A 26217-nucleotide genomic window follows, 5' to 3' on the forward strand; every position below is an offset into this window, starting at 1 on the left:
TATGTTCGGTTTCAAAATACCTTAAGGTAAAAATATTTTGCTTCTCCTATAGTATTTTAATACTTTTCTTTTACTTTAAACACTGCTTTATAAACCAGCATTTGTAAATCCAGTAGCACTGACTTTATAAAGGTGAGACCTGTTGGCTTTGTGTTTGCCTGTTATTAGCAAAGATGTGGCAAAAACAGCTATTAACACTAGATGTGACTTGTTTGTTCTTTCCCTGTAGGATATACTTTTATATTTTGAAATGAAGTCCTAAGGATTCCACTTTAGATTGTTTACCCAACCCCACAAAAACCTCTGACATGCCTTAGATCAGTGGTTCCCAACCTTTTGACGTCTGTGGACCCCCACTTTATCATTACTGGAACCCAGGGACCCCCACTGAATCATTATTGGAATCCGGGGACCCCCCCACTTACTGATTACTGAAAGCTGGGGACCTAATCTGTTAATAATATTAAATTTTCTAAGCAGTCGCGGACCCCCTAAAGAGGCTTCGCGGACCCCCAGGGGTCCCCGGACCACAGGTTGGGAACCAATGCCTTAGATGGATAAAATGCCTGGTGGACAGTGTTAGAAATGGGGTCTCTAGTTGGCAGTCAGTTGGCACCCTGCCCAAATAGGGGCCCTCACTCTAGTCAGGGTAAGGGAGACACACAGCTCAGATAAGCCCTCTTCACCCCCATAGTAGCTTGGCACAAGCAGTCAGTCTTATCTCAGAGGCAATGTGTAAAGTATTTTTACAAACATGCACAGAAACACAGTGAAAACACAACAAAAGGACTCCAAACCAGTTTAGAAAAATAGTCAATATTTAAATCAAACAAGATCAAAATGTCAAACATCCAGCACACACAAAGATATGAATTTTTAAGGTAAAAAGAGTATTAATCCATAGAAATCAATGGATGTGCTGTTTTAGCACAAAGTACCTGGTATGCTTAAAAAATAAAGCTGCACGGGCCAGTGTGCGTCGGAATAGCAATAGATGCATCGATTCCTTACTCACAAGTGAGGCCATGCGTCGATTCTTTCTCTGTTGGGTAAGTGATGCATTGATTCTTTCCTCGCAGGTAAGGGATGCGTCGATTTCCGAACAGGCGCTGTGTTGATTCTCTAGCCGCGAGGAAGGCGCTGCATCGATTTTTCTGATGCCCACACCGCGATGTGTGGATTTTCCTCCGTAGGTTACCAGCTCACACTTTTAAGGGCCTAGGGACTGGATTTGGCACCACTTAGCAAGTCAAGACTCTCAGCAGATGAGCCCAGGCACTGGCAGAAGAAGTCTTTGATGCCCCTGAGACTTCAGAACAGGGGGCAAGTTCAGTCCAAGCCCTTGGGGAAACTTCACAAGCAGGATGTCAGAAAGCAAAGTCCAGTTCTTTCCCTCTTTAGGCAGAAGCAGAGCAGGCCAGCATAGCAACGCAACATGCAGAGTGGCATGTCCTCCTCAAGCATCAATCACTTCTCCTTGGCAGAGGTTCTTCTTGATCCAGAAGTAATCTAAATTTGTAGGGTCAGCAGTCCATTTATACTCATTTCTGCCTTTGAAGTAGGCAAACGTCAAAGGAAAGTCTTTGTAGTGCACAAGATCCTGCCTCTTCCTTGCCCTGTCCCAGACACACACCAGGGGGTTGGAGACTGTATTGTGGAAGGACAGGCACTGTCCCCCTTTCAAGTGCAGGTGTCAGCTCCTCCCTCTCACTTTAGCCCAGAAGACTCAGTAGCCAGGAAGAGGCACATAATTTCACCAGGAAGAGGCACATAATTTCACCAAAAGATGTTGTTTTAAATTGTGAATTCAGAGACCGAAACTCTATATCTCTTTCTGCTCCCAATGAGATATTTAAAGGCAAGCCTCATGTTAACCTATTGGAGAGATAGGCCTTGCAATAGTGAAAACTGAATTTAGCAGCGTTTCACTATCAGAACATGTAAAACACACCAGTACATGTTCTACCTTTTAAATACACTGCACCCTGCCCCTGTGGCTCCCTAGGGCCGCCTTACATGTACCAAAAGAAAATTTTTGGGACAGGTCGACATGGCAGTTTAAAATGCACACACAGGCACTGCAATGGCAGGTCTGAGACAGGTTTACAGGGATACTCATGTGGGTGGCACAATCAGAGCTGCATGCCCACTAGTAGCATTTGATTTACATGTCCTGGGCACCTCTGGTGCACTTTACTAGGGACTTACTTGAAAATCAAATATGTCAATCATGGATCAACCAATCACCAATACAATTTAGACAGAGAGCATATACACTTTAGCAATGTTACAGTACCCAGAGTCCTAAAGCCCACAAAACAGATCAGAAAAAATAGGAGGAAGGAGGCAAAACATTTAGGGATGACAGTGCAAAAAGGGCCAGGTCCAACAGACAGGCTTTGTTTGCACTGTTTAGCCAGAGGTACTATACATGAGAAACCCATTCAGAAATGGTAGATCTTTACTGGCACAGTTTGAGGCAATCTCTGTAACATCTTTGTTGGGACAACAAACTATGCCTAGTCCTCATGTCACTTATAGGATTCACCAAACGTCAGATGCAACAAACACTTCATCACTAAGCGTATATGCAATATATAAGTGGATTCGGCAGCATGAAACAGAGTTAATCAATACTCCAAATTGAATTTGCAGCACAAATTTCCAAAAACACATCTAGACATCAACAATATGATTATACTCTTATGCACATCTTTAAAACATTATTTTATTTCTTAAACGTTATTTTCATTCTCCAATATGTATCGCCAACATTATTATAATTGTACTGCATACATGTGCAGAAAACCGGAAGTAAGCACTGTCACCTGGAAAAGGAAAAGAAAGGCATACATAACTATACATTTCTTTTCGGATTAATGGAACAGGAAAAACCGTTTCCACCTTTTTCGGTTACTTGACTACAAAACACAAATGTATCATGCACCAAACAGCAAACATGGTTCATGAACTGTATTGAACAATTACATTATCTGCATTTTAATACGTACAAGCGTTAATGACTCATTTGGCGTTTACTACTTTCAAAGTTATGAAACAGAACAACTATTAATTATCCTGGATTACTGTGGTTACAATAGGGAGCTCAGTTGCATAATGCTCACCTTTGGACCAAAGTTTATGCTGTGTTTAGACACAGCAAAACGGAGCTGGCAGGTATTGCTCAGCCCTGCCAAGCTTCCCAGGTACATATGTGACTAACTGCTTTAGTTTGGGGTTTTTCATTGCATGGTGGGAACTTGTAGTCCTGGTTATCAATATGAAACCAGGATTATAAATCCAAGAATCGAAAAAAGACATGTGAGCTTGAGTAGCTAGTCAAGTCTGAAACCTGACCGCTTTGAGGTAATGACAATGTGACAAGGGAGGTAAAACCTGGGAGGGGATGATACCCAATGGCAGGATTCAGCATCTTAACTTTCTAATCTCATAAAGTGCTAAAGACCTATGACCATACAACAGAAGGTTTGCACTGGGGCAAACCCAGTAAATCTAGAGCAAGTATTCTCATACCATTGTTTCTTTTGCAGTTTTGACCAAATGGTGTTTGCACATTGACAAAACATGAGGCAAACTGATTCCACACTAGTTTTCTATTTGTATAAAAACATGCATTCAGACTAGACTTCAAATGTAAAAGTACTGTGCTGGAGACAAAACCGTTTTCTGTAACTTATTGCAAGATTATCAGAAATAGTGCAGAAAGAGCTTATTTGTTTAAAAAAGGCCATTTTTGGTTTAAGATCAGTTAAGTTTTTTGTTACTTTTAAAAAGATGTATAAACAATACGTAAGGTAATTATGGTTTCACAATCCATCAACTATCTTTGAGACAAAGCCATTTTGTTCTGTAATTTATTGCATAATTATTACAAATAGTGCAGAAATAGTTTATTTTTTCAAAAGAGGTCATTCGTGGATTTAGATTAGTTAAGTGTTCTATTAAACATTTAAAATGAGGTACAAACAATAAATACGCCAAATATGGTTTCACAAACCATCTGTACTTTGGACACGAGTGTGAACATGCTCTGGGCAAAGACAATAATTCTGGCAATAATGCAGTAAAATGGGAAAGAAAGGAAGAAGTGGGTGCTGTAAGGCGAGAACTATGGTGTAAAGATGAGCGATCCAGACAAGGAAGGATGGAAGAAACTTCAATGTTAAGCGAGATGTGCTAAAGGATCAATTAGACATAAGTAAAGGAGGAGGAGGAGCAGGGGGTGCAAGATGAGCATGGATCTTAGACTTCCCTTCTGAAGGATAACAACAGAGCATGCGCAAGAGGACACATGAATACTCAGTAGTATGGCTCAGGCCTATCTGTTAATATTTCCTTTCACCTACCGTTTCTGTTCCAGAATAAGGATCGATCTGGATCACAGTTACAGTGCTGCTGCTCTGAATCATTTCAGGCAGGTTAAACCACAGTGGCTGCTGTGAAGACACAAATCAAGCATTAGGGGCATCCAGTTGAAGTACTGCACCACTCTCCACACTCGCATTGCCTTTCCGCCCACCACAAAAGGTCTCTATTTTCACCTGTCAGTGGTCTCCATGGTTTGTTCTGCCTAGCTTGGGAAAACATTACAGATTCTCATTATCATGCTGCTTCCAGAATCCACTTTAGACTGTATGTTGTGTGATCAATTCCAGATTCCACTTTATGTTGTATGAACTGAGATACATTCTAGAATACACTTTACATTGTATGATGTTAGATATGTTTCAGAATCCATTTTAGATTGTATGTTTCAGAATCCACTTTAGATTGTATGAAGTTTACTACAGTCCAGCATCCACAGTAAATTGTATGGAGTTACCTAAACATGTCCAGTGCCAGCAGAATTTGTACCACTTATCAATGAATTTCTATGAATGCTTCACTGAAGAGGTTAGTCTTTACCAACTAAAGAAAGGATTCATCATTGCTGGGACAAACTGTCACCATCCAACTACAAGATCACACTGAAATTTACAATAACCTTACACGCTAGCAAATGGTAAATGGGATTCTCCATTGAGTACAACTAAAGCACCCTTCTAAGACATCTGCAATTTTTCAATATGGCTGTACCCCATTGGCTGATTTTTCACCTTTTGAAATGAACATTGATTCACAAGCACTATTTGCTCTCAGAGGTCATATGCAATCACACCAACAACTAAGACATTGTCTCTATGAGGGGACTCATTAATGCACATGAAGCTCTTGCGCAAAATGTCATAGCAAAAGCTGAAGACATTTCCTAGCATTAATAATAATAAAAGGTGTATGATTGTATGAGAACAAATCTGAATTCTGTCATAAATGTAGGACAAAAATGGCACCAGTGGATATCTGGGTTGACTTGTGAGATTCAGCTGGCCATTGTTCCTTCAAGCATGTTAATCCATCTCGGCATTTCAATCTCATCTGCCTACACCATCGCTAGTCTGTTGCACACATAACTGACTATCCATTGCATGGTATGACTCACTACAGAACCCTCTATTTTCACCAATGTGTAGCTTCTTACCCTTTGACGTCCATGGTCATAAGGAATGAGACTTGTGCTCTCTATTGTTTCAAGCATGTCTGGGCGTGATGGCTCCTATGAAGAAACCAAAAACAGAAAAAAAAGCATCAGGAAAAAGAGCATCAGGCAACATCTGGTCTACGAACCATCCCCCCACACACATAGCCTCTCCCTCTTCATCCATTCATGTGCATTTCCTTTCATCTAGCCATCCATTCATCTATGCACTAGTTTCTCTCTTTTATGATTGGTGACTAGTGACATCTGTGACCAGTACATGACATGACTAATGTTTTTTGGCAGCTGATAACAGTCATGGAGTACAAGCCTTCATACCCTGAGCCCAGTAGAGAAACCAACCCTTCCTGTGGAACCTTGTGAAGATGGTCTTATCTGGGCCTTTAAGTCCTCCATGTGTAAATTGTGTATGTGAGTGCTGCATGGGTTTGTCTATGAGAGGTGAGTTATCCCTCCTTTTGGGTGTTCCAAAGATGTATGTATGTACATAGGTCATAAGGTTGTAAGGTCCATCATAGGGTATAATCATAGAGTTTTTCAAGGCAGCTGTGCAACCAGGATGTTTCTTTTGCCTACAGGGTGAATTTTGCCACTTCCCTTATAAAACTAAAGATAATGTCAGGCAAGTTCTCTGAGGCATGATTCACTTAAAAAAAGATAGCATTTTAGATTTTGAAACAAGTCTGCATGGCATCTGTAAGGAATGAAAATGTGATGCACTTTAAATTTCATTAAGTGTTGATGTGAATATTTAGGATGGAAAAATCACGATGTACTGATTTTCATTGTTTATGATTACATTGAAATGTCTGATATTCATTTATAAGATCCAGTGCAGGAGGACATGCAATTGTATTCATCATAAGAAAATACTACAGTATATGGTTTATCTTTCACCCACTGATTCTACCTCTCACTTACCATTTCATTCTCTGTAGTCTCAGCATTGGGACTGGTTCTCTGCCCCAAAGTATCCTCTGATGTAGTGAAGGGTGGGTACTGTAAAGTAACCAAGAAAGGTCCATGAGGCAAAACTTAGTCCAATGCCCACATCCATTACCAAAACCCATAACCCTTCCCTCCTCAAAATTAAAGTTTCTTCTCATTTCAACCCTTGATTAATAACACCTCATAGTTTATCAGAGTTTTTCATGTATGGCTGAACTGGTTATCATTTTCAAAACATTATGTAGTTACTGTTTTTTAAATGAAAGTTGATTCATAATTGTTTTTTCATTTTGAAGAGCAAGCATTTTGCCACTCTTCCAGTACTCTAGGCAAAGTTGTCCAGGGGTGGCTATCCTAGTGCAGGGCTTTTTGTCATATAATGATGTTCACTTGTCTTGAAGATCTTTCAGTAGAGCGCAGTGTCCTGTTTTGCATGAGCTAAATTGTTTGATTTTCCCTCCGATATATATTCTGTAAATTCATCAAGCAAATATAACAAAAAAGCAACCGTGGAGGACAAAGGAGATGCAAAATTGCATGCTTAATCCCTCCGCTACTGACATTCCCACTTACCCAATCTCTCCTATTATTGTATTGTATGAAGCTCAAAATCGGAGAGCCGCTGTCGCTCATTCTCTTTCCTGATGGCCATACTGGCAGGTGCAAATGCTCAAAAAGTGTGTAAGGAATCACCTAGTCCAATGCCCGTTTTCATTAACTATACCCACACCCTCTAATTCACCACAAATGATCCCTCTCCTTTCATTGGACCAGAGTTTCCGAGTAACTTGGTCTAAATAGGTCAACAACTACAAACGAATCATTGAGGTCTCTATGACATCGTGGAGTAGAAGATGAAATAATATTTACCTGTGACACTATAACTGGCATCAATATCCCATCTAGATTCCCTCACTTTAACTAATCCTCAGTGTTTGATGAGAACCCAACACCATTGTTCACCTTGGCACCACATTGCTGTCCCTCCAAGAATGAAGTTTTGTCATTGAATCTGCAAACTGCAAAACATATGCGGAGGCCACTGAATTACTACCTTCCAGCCGCATCTGCAAGGCTGCAGCACTGAAAGGCTCCCTCTCCACTGAACATGTTCACATGCATCTGAACCTCCAGTACGCTTCCTGTTAATACTTGTTTAATTTAGTGCACTTTCGTTTCATATATGTGAGAGTGCACACGTTTATTTTTAACTAAGCCTACTGCTTTTTTCTTATCAGAGTTATTTTTAGGTAGATGGAAGATACTGCAAAGCTGAATGGTTGGAAAAATAAAAAAAGTTCATAGAGGCAGCTTTTTTAGCAGAAAGGAGAAAACTAATCCCTCCACCATGAGGAAGCTGTGCCAGAGCTTCTCCAACCACTTGGTTATCATGATAGGACAGTGCCATGTAAATCCTTCCCACTTGCCTGGACCTTTGCTCTACACCAAGTTACTGCCACTTGTTCTCATACTCCTGCAGGCATGTAACCTATGAATCATCCAAAGGAAATCCTGCTTGCTCCATTTCCTTCCCCCCGTAATTCATTTTGTTTTTTCCCTCCTGCCCTGCTTGATACCCCCAGAAATTCCCACATACCTCTTCATGCTTTCACGGAGCTCCTGCCCATCCACCCCTCCTCCCAGGATATAATATTTACCTAATTTGGAGCAAGAGACAGCTTTGAGAGGAAGAGCATCAGCACCAGGGGTACAGATAGCAGCACCCAGCAGAAGGTATGTTTTTACAAACATGTTGATTTTATTTTTGTGTGTGCATGAGTGCTTATGTGTCAGTGCATGCAGATATATCTGAAAATCTGCATGCTTGCATGAGGAGTGTCTGAGTATTGTACTCCCCGCCCAACAAGGTCAAATGTTGGCCCTAGCAAATCGTGCCAATGACACCTATTGTCCATCTATGGTGAAAGTCTGCCCACCTTAATGATGCGAGCTATTTGCAGCCTGTGGGTATCCATGGCATGCTGCGTATTCCCATCCCACTAAAGTGGTGGCACAGGCACAATGGTGGTAATTTTCAGCAACTTGTGGGGTTCTATGAGAGCATCCTATTGACCACCCATAGTAAAATCCTGGCCCGTGCAAAATTGTTGCATTTTGTGGCAGCTTGTCGTCATCCAAGGCATAATGCACCACCCCTAAGTAAACTTGTTGCAGGGAAATGGTAATACATCCTGGAAAATGGTTAGTATTCATGATATCATGGTGCCAGTTTTTGGCATGATGATATTCCTCAGAGAATGCTGCACATTCCTGACATACTAAGAAGTGTGTCAGGGGCATATGTGTGGGGGAGAGGGGGGTTCGCTGAAAATGTATGGTGAGATATTGTTAAATATTTATTTAGATTATCTATTGTGTAGAGCCTAATGTAGAGTGTTGCTAAGAATTGTCAAAATGGTCACGATAGCCTAGTGGGTGTGGTTATTAGCACGATCTACATGGCATTTTGTTTGTCCCCTCAGATATGCTGCAACTAGAGACACATACTTCTTAAAAACTGTCAGCATTTACTTCAAGACTGAATCAAGACATTTTAGATACTTTCGCCATCCAATTCAAATCTGAGGATCATCTGGGGCACTGGTGTAGGTGATGTCAAATTACACATGCTGATGACCATCAAGCAAAACACATTGTGCAGATATATAAGAAGCCATACTGGATGATTACAATAGAAGGCATTTATTCATCTCTGGACAAGGGAAACATTCAAAGGCATCATTCAAACTCAATGTACTTACAGTCCCCTCACTTACCATTTCTCTCCCAGCAACGTCGTGCAAGAGTGTGGTAACTTGTGCGCTCTCATGTTTGGGTCTAAATGTGGCTGGTAGCTGTGACAGCAACAAAAATGGGCATCAGGCAAGACCGAGTCCAGAAGTTAACTGCACTTAACACCAGTCCACCACTCCTCTCCTCTCATCCATCAACAATCTACAGTCCATAACATTATTTTCGACTAAGTAGAAAGATTACATTTACAATGTTCTCTTAGTTCGATTATCTTCCAATTTCCTAAAATGACATACTGACACTATTCTTTATATGTTATTATGTCATGGTTCAGCCTCACCTTCCATTGAAAAGGCAATTTTTATTTCACCTAAACTTTATAGCCCATGAACCAACCTGCACAACATTAAGCACTCATTTAGTATTACCAACTATGATCCTGAATGCCACATTTCATGCAGTCCAGTGTAGGGGAAACAGGCCTGGGGGAAGGTAAAAAAACACCCTGAACATCCTAATTCCAATCAGTGGTTATTCTTAGCTGCATCTTGAAGAGAACAGCTTAAAGAATCCCTTCCTCTACAGGATAAAAAATTGTTTAACTCAGATTCTATTTTCCAGAAGTCTATATTTCATCCTACATAATTAAGTATTTTTTTTTCATTTTACTGCTGATAACTACGCTGCACAATCCAGTATTTCACAGCTTAAAGAATCCCATCCTCTACAGGATAAACAATTGTTTAACTCAGTTTTCTATTTTCCAGAAGTCTATATTTCATCCTACATAAAGTATTTTGTTTTTCATTTTACTGCTGATAACTAAGCTGCACAATCCAGTATTTCTCTTACTATTTCAGTAAATATTTACCTTTATGCAGGGTGTGCCATCTATGGGTACCACACTCATGCATCTGGCCTGTGTTGTGTTGTCGCTCTCTGGCCTATCTGCCTACGTCTTTGTGTCTACTAATGAATTATTAATGTCTTGCAGAGGTCGCATCTAGAGCTGACTGTGGTAATAACTACCATTGCTCTCTGATAAGGGTGTTATAACATGACATAATGTTCTTAGGACAGCCATCTTCATTAATTGACCACCATTTATGTGAGGGGCATAAAGAGGAGAAAGCACAATTAATACTTGTTACCACTGAGGAGCATAAAGGTAACAAATTTAGTAGCATCAAGACCACCAATCTTATCACTACAGGATGGCCAACAAGTCAAATACAACTGGTGGCTGGCTGGCAGTCTCTGCTTCAGACCTTCACTGAATCTAGCACTCGGGCAGGGACAGTAGTTAATTTAACTCTTCTATAGGTTTGGAGTAGCTGAGACAGTTTCAGCATTCCATAGAGAATTTTAATTATTTCGATCATTAGTTTGCCCATGTCCCTGAAAAAGGCTGAATATACATTTCTTACATATCTTTTACAATGCATGGGAATACAAAATATTTTAGTGATTCATTAAGAACTCTTGTTGATTGATTATACTAAGGAGCAATGACAACACAAACATTCTTCCAAGGCTCACAGAACATTTAGGTTATGCTCCTACAAATTAGACATCAATTCCTTTGAAATATGCCTTATCTATCAACATGCACTTTCAAGCAAGGCTTCTGAGCATTAAACACAATACAAAAGATCTTTTCAATTGCAAGGTTACCTATCCTGTGCAGTCTCATAAAGAGTATGATGAGCATGTGTTTATAAATGAGCAAACCTGCATCTGGTAAATCTAGCCAGCCAAAGCATGTCTCATGACATATAACATATGTATCATCTATGATCTACAAGGGTGTGTGTGTGCGTTATGTGTGTGTTGCGTATGTGTGTGTGTGTCTGTGTGAGAGAGTTTTGACTTGCCGTGGTGAAGAGCCTGCCTACAAATTTCATGCTAGTTCTATGATATGACTACTTTTCGTCCCTACTGACACTGCTGCTGGAGTAGCCCTGGGGAAGGTGTTTGCTATGCCTGTTTCACCTCTGTGCTCCACAGGCCCGTACAGAAGTAGCCATGTTCTCTTCAAGATGCAGCTAAGAATAACCACTGATTGGAATTAGGATGTTCAGGGTGTTTTTTTACCTTCCCCCAGGCCTGTTTCCCCTACACTGGACTGCATGAAATGTGGCATTCAGGATCATAGTTGGTAATACTAAATGAGTGCTTAATGTTGTGCACGTATGTGTGTGTGTGTCTGTGTGAGAGAGTTTTGACTTGCCGTGGTGAAGAGCCTGCCTACAAATTTCATGCTAGTTCTATGATATGACTACTTTTCGTCCCTACTGACACTGCTGCTGGAGTAGCCCTGGGGAAGGTGTTTGCTATGCCTGTTTCACCTCTGTGCTCCACAGGCCCGTACAGAAGTAGCCATGTACATTTGGGCCTGGAAAGCTGTACCAGGTGTGTGATCAAAACCATTCGTCAGACTCCACAATCATCAACGGTGAAACTTACTTTTACTGAAAGTATATACTCTTCATTGGTACACTGAGGATGCAAGCGATCAAACAGAGAAAGAATTGGGGAAGTCAAAATAAGTGTGGCTTCTAAGCTAAACACAAAAAAAAAGAGGAAAGGGTAAATACTGCCAGTAACGGTCGTTTAAACGTGCTACTGGGTTTGAGGTGATGCCAATGCAACAAGCGTGAATGTTAAGCAGATTAACTGAGTTTGCAAATTGCTATGGACTGGTCAAGAATGCTATGAAAGAGATTATTTGGAGAAAGGGATGTTTGGTTATAGATTAGGAGCAGGGGTTGGCGACGAGATTATACTTGTAAAGGATCCATTGTTAGAGAACTGCAAATAACATGCACAAACAACTGAAACACTCCAATACAAGGTTCCTCTCCCGCCATTAAAGTACTTTTTTACTTACCCTTCTTCTCATAGTAATTTGATTTCTGGGGTCAAATTTAAAGGCTGTGCGGCGGTGTCTCCCAGTCCTTCTGGGAAGCAATTTGGGAGGCTGTGAAAAAAAGGCATGTTAAACAAGAACAAGATCAGTGTCCACTAATTAGACCCACTCTTCATCTCTGCCTTCAAATCAAAGATCTGTCTTTTATTATTTGTTAGTTGCTTTAATTTTGCAAAAGTATTGGCACATTGACAAAGTAACACTGGATGAGGGCCCCTTGTTCCTCCCGAAAAAGTGGGTCGTCCAGTAAGTTGCCAAGTGGGGATCGGCAGCCTGGGGGACATGTATGTCTATGAAGTGGGCTTTGTGGTCAGAAACCACTCTGTCCAAGTAATCAGCGCACTGCAGGAAGGGAGTCAGTGAGATCGAGCACAAGAAGTGGTTGAGGCGCACATGGAACGAGTAGAGTTTAGCAGCAGGATTGTGTACCCACCAAGTGTCCACAAAGGACCATTGTTGCACCCAGCTAGAGAAGCGTGTTGTTTGTGCATGCGGGGGCACATGGGAGGGGTGGGTACAATCTGGTGAAGTGGATATCTAATGTGCAGTAATAATTCCTGCTTAGTACCCAGAGAAATGCAGTTTTGTGAGCAAGAACGGAGGAGAGGGCGTCCCAGAAATCTCCCTAGTTAGTGATAGGGGCATAGATACTTCCATAAGGGGCCCCTCCAGGAGCACATAACAGCCTTCAGTATTATTGGTGGTGTCCAAGGCTTGGTAGGGAACTCCTGGATAGACCCAGATAGGACTCCCAGGGCATATGCAGGATAAGAAGTTGCAGAGATGTGTTCTCTCCAGCGTTTTTTCAAGCCGTCTATCTCGTCTGTTGCAATGTGGGTCTCCCGCGATAGAACTATATGCGCATGCTGCCTCTTAATGTAGGAGCATACTGCATATCTTTTGCAGGCAACATGCATGCCTCGCACATTTAAAGTGAGGAGCCATAGTGTGTAGTGGGCGGTCTGCATAATAAGTGGAAATGTTGGTATCTCTTGGGTTCGGGGGCTCTGTGCTTTGTTTATCAGTATTAAAACCCTGCCTATTGCATGTGAGTGGGGTAGGTGATGTAAGCCTACCGCAATATTGATGAAATGCTAGAGCAGTGTGAAATATGGAATCAACCAAAACTGTGTACGTGGAACGAGGGGGGCTACTGTAACTACAGTATGCCCAAACAGAGCCATTATTAACAACTCTAATGAACTGTGGGGGATGACCACTAACTCATGTGTCGTGCTGGGATGATATTGTCCTGATGGGAGGTGTGTATGGGATTGTGGGATCCGTGGTACCCCCGGGAGGAGCAACAGATGTTAGTCAGAGATATATGTACGTGTTGCTCAAATTGGCTATTGCAGCAAATGTCGGGGGGGAATGCTGGAAGGATGGGATGGTCAGGGTATCATTAGTGAAACAAAAGAAAGGGGGGGTAAGGGTCCCTGTCTGTAGAGTAAATGTAGGGAGTGTTCTGTAGCTTCAACATATGTAGATTGCGACAATACTGACAGTGCATAATGGTGTACATTCTCACATTATAGTCAGATATGGGTGCCCCAGGGTGGGACCAGGGGTTCTGCCGAGAGTCCTCTGTTTAGAAGTGTGCATTTGTCTTATTTAAGGAGGTGGGGGGCATTTTCGTCATCAGTTATTATTCTATTGTGAGGTGTGATGTATGATGCTGCCCGCAGGGCTCTCCACCTGTCCTCAATGATTTGTATGGGTGTCCCAGGGTGGGACCAGGGGTTCTGCCAAGAGTCCTCTGTTTAGAAGTGTGCATTTGTCTTATTTAAAGAGGTGGGGGGCATTTTCGTCATCAGTTATTCTTCTTCTTTAGTGAGGTGTGATGTATGATGCTGCCCGCAGGGCTCTCCACCTGTCCTCAATGATTTGTTTTAGATTCGGGGGCACATTTGTGGACGTTTGCTGGGTACTCCTTGCATGGGAATGACCCACTGCTGCCACCCCATATTGTTGATCTGTCCAGTCCCAGGCTTCCTTTCAATCAGTAATGCTTTCTAAATCCTGCATCTCTAGCTTGCAAAACATATACTCAATAACTGGAAGAATGGACTGCAGAGTGACCATCATTAATATTGCAGTTTGATGAATGTGTTCTACTTGGCCTCAGTTTAGATAAGAAGTGAGGGGGCCAGGTAGAAAGGGAGGATGTGAAGAGGGGAGCAATACCTTAGATCCAGATGCGAAGGGAAAGACCAAAGATAGGAGGATGTTAACTACCAAAAAGGAGTAGGAAGCATGGTGTTAGTATTAGGCAGGCCCATAAGGGCAGGAAGATAGATGTGTTATCAGCAGAACATGTGCCACTGGATAAGAGGATGAACTAAGAATGCAGAGGTGTTCAAGATATGTTGAGGGTGCACAGAAATTCACTTTGTAGACAAGGATTTTCTATTGCCAAGGGGGAGCCAGGGACAAAGGATGATGATGTTGACTTTATAGTGAAACCACTGACAGATGACAATACTGACATTTTGTTCTTTATTTGCATCCACATTCACTCACATCTCTTATCACTTACCCTTTCAGAGTGGCCACTGCGAGGTGCAAGATTCCTGTTTTTCGGGATTCCACCAGACTCACAGAATAATGGGAAAGGGAGCAGCGGGCAAACTTTTTTAATTTATTTTTTAAAGCTGTACGATGATGAAATTAGGTATCTGAAGGCTAACTTCATGTTGCCCATCTTAAGAGCACCAAGCAGAAAAGGTGACAATGTCTGGAGCACTTAGGCAGCATAGGGAACAATAGCCTTATGATGTAAGCAGTGTGTAACAATGTGCCAGGAAGGATGCAGGCCCAGTAACAGAATCAACTTGAAACAGTAGCAGTGTAGGAGGAGGTGGTCTCCTCAGATATGAAGTGAAGGAATAACAATGGGTACATCAGGTAGGCATTATAGGACCCCATCAAGCAAGCAGCATCAGTAATTATCAGCACCTTCTATTGGTGCTTACCAAAGGGGCAAGGGAAATCATGCATAGAATTTACTCTTGTCTTGTACGGCACCCTAAGGTGTAATCGTCCCTGGATGGATGTCTCCTAAAAGCCAATACAAGGTAGAATTACATTATGTTGTGACATTTATGACGTACTGGTAATGGCAATACAGCACTACACAAATCTATTACCATGATTTACCGTTGTCTACAGCACAACACAATTTTGGTGTAAGCCACAAAACAGAATGCTACATGTAGGGAATCAAATTAACTAATAAACTGTAGATCTACCAAGTCTTAAGCTGCTTCTGTAACTTCTAATGGCTGGCCTGTCAGGTGAAGATGCTCTAGCAATCTATGCCAGATGGTAGGGGCCAGGATGAGGATAGACTGACGCCCAACATTGCCTCCTGAAGGCAGAAGGGAAGTAGGAACCAAGGCTGTGATGTCATATAACAAAGCAGAACACAGCACTATGAACAATGCATACAAGTTTTAACAAGCATTGCCAAACCAAGGGTATGATTGACATTCAGATATAACCAGACCTATTGAGTTGGACCTGTGACCAATGTTCCAATGTAGAGCTTAGCATCTATCTTGTACCATATGCCAGGCACATAATAAAATATACCCTGCTTCCACTCATGATGGCATTAACTGCTACTAGGCTCAAAAAGGCAATGGGTCTGCTTTGTCCATTCCCCAACGTGTCCAAATGGTTTAGGGCTGATTAGTAACACATTACGATGCATAAGAACTGGGATAAGTTTATGCCTCGGTTGCAGGTATTTCAATGTATCTATGTTCAAGGTATGACAGCCCCTCTGCTGCTTAACCATCATGTGACATTAACATTTTCTAAAGATGAATCAGTGAACTGTACATGAATGCCTGCGCATTATCAAGGCAAAGACATAACATTTCCGCCCCTTTCTCTTCCTCCTGCCTGCCAGCCCAGATGTGCTGCTGCTCCCATGTGCTACCTAATGATAATGATGCCCCAAGGCGATTCATTCAGTAATTATTGTTAGAAGGGTCATTCAGACCCAATCCACAGAATGGTGCATTTTAATCCTTGTGAGAAGGGCCATTCAGACCAATTCACTTACAGTATATATAAAAAGAGGTATGCAGCTCAGAAATTACAAGATAATCATTGTAAAAGGCTTAAACTTAATGTAAGACTGAGTAACATATACAAAAGTCGGAGATTAGAGCACAGGAATCACACATATGGGCCTGACATACAAGAGCCCGCCAAGAGTATGCCTGACATGATTTTTCTGTCAATATCAGCACGTGTTATGTCACTGAAGGATGGTCCCGAAAGAGGCAGTGCATCTTCATACAATAGTAATCATTGTGTACTGGGTTCATAAAGTGTTTTTGTCTATGTGCTTTATGAGTCTGATAGCTAGTACAATTGCCTTGTCGGCCACCTAGCGCGAAGGTCAATATTTAGAGCGCACTGTAATCATGGGTCCTAGTTGAAGAAAGTATATTTTGCAGTTAGACTATAAGTTGTCTGCTGTTTTGGTTGCAGAATGTGCAGCTAGCATGAGTGAAAGCTAGAGTCACAACAATACTTTAATCCCCATGTACGGTGTTGCCACTCTGGAGCTAAGGGGACCTATAATCAATGAGGTAAACATTCTGCATTGAAAGCGTTTTTGTTTCTATGACTGGAAGATAGGGGTTGAGCATGGAAGCCACATCTCCCGACACTGCAGAAGAGAACTTATGTTAGTTGTATACCACCCTTATCTTAATAGCAGTCAACCATGTTAAAGAAGGAAATGAAATGATTGTCAGACAAGCAAAATAACGTTGTGCCAGCTACATCGCTGTAAAACTTAAATCTACATTTTTGCCTATTCTTGTGGTTTGCTGCTACCTCATTTTATATTAATGAGCTACTGTCGCTGCTTTTACAACGTGGCTATTATTAAAACAATTGTGTAATGGGCGCTATACATACGCTGTGAAAGAAGCATGCACACATGACCTATATTTTTTGTGCTCAACCATCACATTACTAACTCTGAGACTGGCGCCACTCCTCAGTTTCTTAATAAACATTTTCTCACTGTGCCTGGACCTGTTTATATCAATAAAAGGTGTGCACCTTTAAGAGATCTCACGGCAACCCTCCTGCCCCTCGCCTCCTCTTAACAATGCTGCTCCTCTGAGGCCATGTGGGAGGTGATCATCCTTTGAAGATGATTGTTTGGGTACTGTGTCATACTGTAAAGAGGCCATTATTAGATGCACTGTGCCGATTACACATTTACAACATACACAAAGTGTGTGCCCTAGATGATGCCCCAGGTGGCCTTCTGTGATTCCCCCTGCTGCAACTGTGCAGTTTCCTGTGCACTTGTAAATGAGTTTTAAAACAGAGAAAAGCATGTATGCACCATCTTCATGTATCATCTCTGCCACCACTAGAAAAGCGCTGCATATAGAAAAAGCTTGTCATAGCACATTTATTGTAGCTACATTAGGACACATGATAACCAGGAGCAGCTCGCTGCAAGTAGAAGGGGAGGGGTGGCGGGGTTAATTAAAATAAAAAATAAAATAAAAAAAAACACTTACCTCAACGCCGCGTGCCACATAGGATCTCAGCCTGCCCTACGGCCAGTCCTGACTCTTCTCAAAGCAGCATCGGGATTGGCTGGGAGCTCCACGCAGACTGGGAGCCTGTGCAGGCTTTCTCCAGTCCAGCAACTGTTTTGCTGGGCTAGAGAGAGCCTACAGAGCATGTGTGTTTGGCCGGCCTGAGACAGCCGGCCATACACACATACACACATACACAAATGCGCTGTGAGGGGGCCATACACACATACACACATGCGCTGTGAGGGGGAGTGCTGTGCACTCCCCCTCACTTGCTCATCACCCCCGTGGCCCGCCCATTTACCAAACAACGATAATAATCACAGTTTATTATCGTTGTTTGTTAAAGGTTTTGCAGCTGTCACTGCTGGTGGGGTGCAACTCTCCTCCGCCCTCATGGAGAAGCCTTCCCTGATGATAACAACTGTGTACTATTCTGATGCAGCCATGATTAATACATGGACACAATTATTAACTGAGTATTTTGTTATGTTTTATTTTTCTTTACACCTGTGTGAGTCTTGCAGGTTGTTAAAACCAGGGCTCACTAAAGGGCTGTGGGACTGTCTTGCTGTGGATTTTGCTATTTTAATAGTTGTACACAAAACAACAGAATTTAAAGTTGCATTTTGACTGGCTTGCCGTCTGCAGAGTATAAAGTGCATACCTAACACTCAGAATCTCACAGAATACAGATTTCATAGGGCACAGCTCAGAAACACGGGGCAGGTGCTGCCTCTCTGTTTCTGATCTTTGTCTGAGAATCATCCACTAAGGCACTGCTCAGAAACAGTTGCCTCTTTCTGTGTCCGAGCTGTTCCGTCTGAAAACCAAGCAGTAACTCTGAAAAAATATGAGTTTAGACAGTGTAGACGCATAAAAACTGATGCTCGGCTCTGCACTTCTGGGGAGACGGCTTACACTGCCCATGCAATAAAGCCAGAACTCTAAGAAGAAAAGCCATGGTTCTGAACACCCTTATTAACAATTAGTGTACAAAGCATGCACACACCCGCCCCACAATCAACCATTCTTGAATGTTTTTGCTGCTTTTGGATGGACTCAATGCTGGTAGTGGTAACATAGCAAAACAGTTATTCTTAAAACACTCACCAAAACAAAATCCAACAGTGAAAAATGTGCACGTGAACACCCCACCTACAGAAGTAAAGGGCTGACACACAACCCCTCTATGTGTGTTGTTTGTTGTGTTGATGTGAGTTCTGGAGAAGCCAGACCTAAAAATGTACCTCAGCAAAAGATGTGTGGGGTAAAATAATCAGGCACCCATAATTGTTTGGGTAGTTGAATTATGCACTACATGGCTATGTGGCAAATGATTTGAAAAGACCAGACATCAAGGAAATTTCAGCAGAGGGACAATGAAACTTGAATCAGTTCTACTGCAAGGTACATGGAGGGGCCCCTCTCCATCCACTCACACTTTCAGGGCAACATGCAGGAAGGTGAGCCACTTCAACCCCCCCTACCCCGGAGGACAATTGAGACCAGCTCCCACCCTCCCACTGTGGGGGATGCACAGATCTGTATTGTGCCCTTGAATTTCAATAATTCAAAGAAGACCCTGAAAGCAGTAACAGCCTGTGCCAACTGACAAACTCATGAATAACCAATTACTGCAGTTTGGAGATCTCATTTAAAGAATCAGAGGAGCAATGACCCATAGCCGCTCTCACCCTCATCAATATGGTCTAAGTCAAAAGAAGCTGGAAGCTCAGTCTCCATTTCACAAAGTGATCCCCACAGGGCCTTGTTGCCACCAACTAACATCACTTCATTGATTTCAGAATTTGAGGTAATGGCTGCCTATTCCATCCCACATCAAGCAATGTTGAAATTGGCTGCAGACACAACAGGATCCCCTAGCCTGAGAAAAATCTGAATTGCAACAGCATGCAACAGCATGCATGTAAAGGTGCCTCTCACTCAATCCGCTGGGGGACCAGAAGACTAAGGTGCATACCTTTCATCTGTTATGATTGGTTTACCAAATATTAATGGTAGTTTGATAGGCATGGCATTCTTAATCATGTGTGCTCTCATGTATCAATTGGTTCTCCTGGCACCAAGATTCCTACCCATTAATACCTGCACTTAGAAAATGACTATACATATACTTTGACAGTGGTTCTGCTTAATAGAGTTGCTTATGGCCAAGTACGTTTCAGAGTTTTGAACAGAATTGTAATTAACCATAAATACTCCAGGGGATTATCCAATTTTTTTCTCTCCATAATCATTGTACTAATGTAGATATTACATGCTTAACAAAGACAATAATTTATCCACTGCAGGACAGAACAAGTGTGTGGTAAATGTCAACCCCTTCCCTTACACATTAACCTATGGACAACACTCACTAGAGGGACAGTATCACAGTACTTACTTCAATGCCAGACGCTTGATCATCTGCATTCAATAGTGTGGTTTGATGTGTCTCTAAAGATTGGAGGACAAAAGATAATAGGAAAACATAATTTTTTTAATCAGATGACAGCCGTTGATCTAATGGAACATGAGTTGGAACTATTATCTTTTTTATTTTCAGATCATGTCCAAGTAAGTATGGAGTTACCGTAAACAAACTACGAAGACTGTTTAGTGAGTAAACAATACAAGGAAATGTTTCTCACTAAGGTAAATGTAACTGGTATTTCTTCCCCATGATGTTTTTCTTTCACTCAATACTACGATATAGCAGGCATTTGTTGTAGGACCTAGGTCTCTGATGTAGCAGTGCAACAGGAAGAGGGTGACACAGATAGGGAGAATGCATATGGGAAAATGTCTTCTATCTTCCCCCTTGTCTAACTTAAGAGATCATAACGCAAATCATACAGTCAGAATATTATATAGAGCACACATCTTTTTATATAGATGACCAACCCTAACCTACAGGTACAGACTGGTACCATAAGCAATCCTCCAAAAGGGAAGAGTAAGGTCATAATGCTCCTATAAAGTTACTGGGAAGACAAGGACATTAATTGTTAGTCATGCCATTGGTTGAATTGGACATCAGTTTGTAAACTAGAGATCATTTTCTATGGAATCACACAGTTACTAGAGCAGATACACATAGCATTTTTGAACCTCGGGTCCATTCTAGAGAAAACCTCTCACTTTAACAATTTTAGACACAGCTCAACAAGAATCTTTTTAACAACTTTTTGTGAACTGAAAATCATCCCATTAAGTTTCTTGTAGATTGATCGAGAAAAGTTCCTGTATAGTCTATAGCCTATTCCAAAGCAAATTCTACAGTTCAAAGAGTACTGGAACGCAATCTGGGTAGTAGAAAGAGACAAAGAGTCCATATATTCTGTGACCTTTTACAAATGACTCTCAAATCTCACTGGCATTTTCGAAACATGCCTTAATGATCATTTCTTTTGGAACATTCAAACCACCAAAAGCAAACGACTCTTAAATAATATTAAAAAGAATAATTTTATAGGTACCAAAAAGGTACCAAAAACGAAGTCCACATTTTTCAAACAGGACCCTCACACCGAAACCAAAAATAATAAACACTACAGCATACTTCACCAGAAGAGCTGTGTGCATTGGCAGAGGATGCAGTAGTAGACCTATGGAAGGAGGGCCTGGACAGAAGCATGGGTGATTAATAATACAATGATCAATGGGCAAGTTAGGTTTTTCAATTAGTTACATTTATACCATTATTAATTTGTCATAACCTATACTTTTTTTGCAGCTGGCAGAGCATGTAATAGACTACAGTTTGTGCCTTGGAAAGTTGCCTTTCTGAGGCACTGACCTGTTCTCTAAATACATGGATTCCCACCTGACATGGCCTCCCCTGGTGAACATCAAAACACTGATGGTCTGAAAGACACGTAAATGTCAGTGCAACCACCCAAGATTTGAGTGGTTGGTACTCACCAAGCAGGAGGAGGAGCTCTTTTGCTTTCTCTTGTGCTGCTTGAGCTTTTTCAGACAGAGGTCCCGGGGCAGAGATCTGCCAAGGAAAAGAAGACAATATTTAATGAGGGGGCTAGGATCATTTCCATCTCCACTTGCTACAAGATTGCCCAGTAAGAGGACCACTGAACCCTCAGCAAGCTGAGCTGTTTGCAGTGAAGACCCTCTTCACACACTCACATCTCTTTCAGGACTCCTAATTGCTTCTTTTCAACTCAATTATTCCTTAACTAAACCAAGAACTAGCCAGCAGTAGGTACCAGCTTGGTCCTCAAATAGGGCTAGCATGTAAAAGTGGCTATTGTTTGCTTAGCCCTTTGATATCTCAGTGTAACAAATTGCTTCGTTCCATGTAGAGAATGGCATAAATCATAAGTAAGCAGAGTCTAATATCCCTTTTCATTTTTTGCAGATCCCCATGACATTGGGCCTGCCTGTGCTGCTGCATTGCAATGAGCTGCTGGTATTGCTTATATTGCAGATGGAAAATGACAGTCTTTTTACACAAACAGGAAGAATGCCTGGTAGAGTTCATACTATTATCTCACCATTTCAGGGGAAAGACTAACTCAGTGAGGCAAGCAAGCTTGTGTGTGCTATATTTAAAAAAAGTAATACATATATTTTGGTGTCAAAAAAGAAAATTAAGAATGTTAAAGGCATTCCAAGTACCTAGCAGTGGAGACATTGGTGACAAGCTCCACCCCTTTTAGGGATTGTTGGTCACTTTTGTAAATGTGGCGAGTGTCATTGTCAGCCCTCTTGTAGTAAAGCCATTTGGTGACATTTACCCAGTGAATGGAGATAATGGCTATAGAGCAAATGAGTGATGTGCTAAGTCCCCTGCTGGGGACTTAGTGGCTGACATTCTGAGTTACTTGCTAGGACAATGAGTGATAATATCACTCACATTTCAAGGAAATCATAGGTGAATTCCTCAATCCCCTTTTGAGACAGTGGGTGATATTTTAAGCAATGTGCTTTAAAAACAATGGGTGACACCCTGCTATAGAGATAGGGGCATTTTTCAGTCCTCTCACACTAGCTACTAGGAATTGTGCCCCCTCCCCACCCTTGCCCAAAGTGATTATATGTAATATTTGGATAAGGTAATTTAATGGCAGAAGTGTCTCCTCAAACAATCCCTTACCACATTGTGCAGTGCTGTGAATATTTCCGGGGAAAAAGCCTCCTTGCATGATTTAGATACACCTGCTTGAATGAACTGTTCCAGTGGCTGCATGGAATAGAACATAGGATTAAGATAGGAGAAGCCTTTAGACATGGGAGTCTCACAAACATTTCATCCATTTGGCACCTGTTTCATTTACCATATGCATTCCTAACATGACTACATGGTTATTGATCGCAAATGACAGATCTTTTCCCACTAAGCAACTCAATCACAACTGCTGACATCACTCGAGTCATGTCCCTCCCCACAGTGTTGAGATGCACCACTTTAGGAAGTAGACAGAAGGATCAAGCTTTCTATACAGGAAGGGAGTTCACAGTACTCAAGGGGATTGGGGTGCTCTAGATCGTTATAGTAGAGAGATTATCCACACGCTCAAAAGCCTAGGTGGTAGACATTCCCATGGAGTTTATTAATCTCCTGGAGGAGGGACAAATCTGCAGAGTCCTGGGTGGAGGTACTAATGAGGATCTATATGTGGAGATTATCAAGATCTCAGGGAAAGCTCATTGAAATCTTTAGAGACGCAGAGGTGATAGGGTTCTTTAGGAGGGAAAATTAATCAAGCTCATCAGAAAGGAGGAAGTCAATAGAATCTTCTGATGGGGCCAGGTTAAAAGAATGCTCATGGGGTATGCGATTATGATAATCTGTGTGAAAAGTTCAGAAGCCTAAGGGAGTTAGTTACGTAACTGATTCAAGCGATGTGTGCAAATACTTCAAAGTGTCCAGAACATCAGGATTCTCAGAGGGTAGGATTTTATTTCAGTAGGCCAATTCTCAGATAGCAGGTGGTGATAAGACTGCTCATAAAGGGGAGACGTGTTTAATGTGCTCAGGAATGTTACAGTGTCTGAAACGTAAGTTTGCAAGATTTCAAAAGTATCTATAGGATGTTTGAGGGGCATATATTAGGAACAGTTGAACTGTAGTTGTTAAGAAAACATACTAAGACAAAGTTTAAAAATACCAAAACCTTTTCCAAATTATATAGACTCTCATGAAAAACAAGGCAGCTGTTGAAAGTTAAGTGGGAGAAGTGATCTTTGTAGTGGGGGGGTTCAAGATTAGAATTCTTATTGGGTATATTATATAAGTTGTCAAATATCAATAGAAACATACAATCATTTGGTTATTATATCTCTCAATGAAGAATATAAACAAAAAGGGAAAATAAGTTGTATACTGTATTGCAAACAAGAATGCCTTTAACTCATAGTGAGACAGAAGGTAGACTTCCATAAAAAAACCTGAATTGACTTGTTTTAAAATATTGTCTTTTTGAGAGAAGGAATTTTCAAACTTCACAAATGTCCTTCCAATGGTGAAATGCCCCTTTCCAAGGCATTCTCTGAGTGGGTTCTAGTGGCTCAACAAATTCTGCACGAGCTACAATAATTTCAGTGACTTCCTAGATTCCATATGTACTACTAAGGACCTCATTACAAACGGCCCGAAATGGCAAATCCAGTATGAGGAAAAACCAAGGATTACAAATTTGGGGGGGAATTACGTATGAATCAGATTTACTATACATGTTTTTCCCTGGGTTCTTATCTGGCAACTGAAGATTAAATCTCTGCATGAAGCACCACAGAGCTGCAGTGTTCCTAGTATCATCAGAATTGTTGGGCCACTTGTAATGAGGGCCAAACTATGATATCTCAGACAAATAGAGAAAGACCCGTAGAACCCGTGCCCATGGTGGTCAAAAGGATAGAATGCTAGCAAGAAAGCCAGAGGGACAAACAGAGCGGCAAATCAAAATACAGCACTGTCCTACTTCACACCACTTTATGATTATAATTCTCTTCAATATTCCATGGACATCGTTTAAAAAGACATACAGTAGATTTTTAGAAAGCATACCTATGCCCCAGACATAAAGACATACCTTTATCAGGCTAAAGGAGTTTTCTTCTGGCAGGCTACCTTGCAGAAATAACACCTCTCTGATTAGAATGGGATTTTCCATGGCCAGCTGGTCTGGAGGGAGCAAAGGTGTAATTGGGCTCAGTGCCAGAAGCACCCGCTCACGGATCTACAGGAAGTAAAACAGAATACATTACATGCCTCTGGTAGGCCTGAAGAAGCGGACACACATTTATTGGATTAAAAATTGCATGTGGTGGAGACACATATTTATGTATTGTCACAAAAAAGGTCACAATATTGGACAAACTAATATGCCTGTAACACGTAGTTGCTATTGTGGTGAAAATATCAAAGGAACGTTTACTATGGTATAGCCTACCTAACTGGAAAAGTCGCCACTCCCTGTTTAATATATTCCATGTCACATTCACTTTACAGAAATCAGCTTGTCCCATGCTCATAAGGCCAATGTAATTCAATCTTTGCAATCTGGCTCTTGTTAAATATAATTGTTGACAACAGTGTGCACACAAACTGCATGGCATGCACCTCATATGAGAAAATAAAACTGAGATAAATGGAATTGTTTCTGGACCACTGGTCATTACATTTCATTTTAGCATTTGTCTCCTCACTATGGGGGTCATTATGATTCCCGGCGGTTCAGCCCGCCATGCCGGTGGTGGGTATAAAAAGACTGCAATCGGCATGGCGGGCTGAACCGCCATATAATGAACACAAGGAGGGCCGCCATATGCCGCCCTCCTCCACCGCCAGGCTGCCTCCGACAGGCACCCTGACGGTGGAAGGAATCATTATCCGACAGGGCAGCGCTTCTGCCCCTCGGATAATAATCCCTACAGCCACCAGCCTTTTCCTGGCGGGTTCCCCCGCTAGGGAAAGGCTGGTGGAAGGGTACTCCGGGGGCCCCCTGGGGGCCCCTGCACTGCCCATGCACTTGGCATGGACAGTGCAGGGGCCCCTGTGCAGTGCCCTATCGCGCAGGTCACTGCCCGATTTACAGGCAGTGATCTGCGCGACGAGTGCAGCTGCACCTGCGGCACAGAAGCATTGATGGCGGCTCCATGTGGAGCTGCCGGCCACGTCCCGGCCGTGCATTCTGCTGGGCTGGTGGGCGGCAACAATGTTTCCACCCGACAGCCCAGCAGAATGTTCATATGTGGCCGGCAGGGTCCCAGGGAGGCTGGCGGTCAGTGAAATGACCGCCAGCATGAACACGGCAATAAACACCGCCGTGTTCATAATGACCCTAAGTCATTAAAGACCGGGATTCCACTGTATGCAAATCAGCCATTTCAAACTGCAATGTGCCCTCTGAACAGGAATGGATTCAAACAAAGACCAGTTGCAAGCTGACTTGATCTCATTAGTGAGGTTTAGCATGATCCAA

The 26217-nt window shown here is 42.0% G+C and overlaps 1 protein-coding gene across 1 annotated transcript; it reads right to left on the bottom strand.

The window, feature by feature from the left end:
- Window positions 1-886: 886 nt before the first annotated feature.
- Window positions 887-24968, bottom strand: LOC138297311 (uncharacterized). The gene is made up of 10 exons (XM_069236736.1): window positions 24826-24968; window positions 22887-22973; window positions 21698-21773; window positions 20178-20230; window positions 12150-12239; window positions 9283-9360; window positions 6479-6556; window positions 5540-5614; window positions 4368-4457; window positions 887-2828 (listed from the first exon to the last, which is right to left on the bottom strand). The coding sequence occupies exons 1-10, from the start codon at window positions 24904-24906 to the stop codon at window positions 2778-2780; spliced, it is 759 nt and encodes a 252-aa protein (XP_069092837.1). The 5' UTR covers window positions 24907-24968; the 3' UTR covers window positions 887-2777.
- Window positions 24969-26217: the final 1249 nt, after the last annotated feature.

The sequence above is a fragment of the Pleurodeles waltl genome, chromosome 5 (genome assembly GCF_031143425.1).
Source record: "Pleurodeles waltl isolate 20211129_DDA chromosome 5, aPleWal1.hap1.20221129, whole genome shotgun sequence".
NCBI lineage: Eukaryota > Metazoa > Chordata > Amphibia > Caudata > Salamandridae > Pleurodeles > Pleurodeles waltl.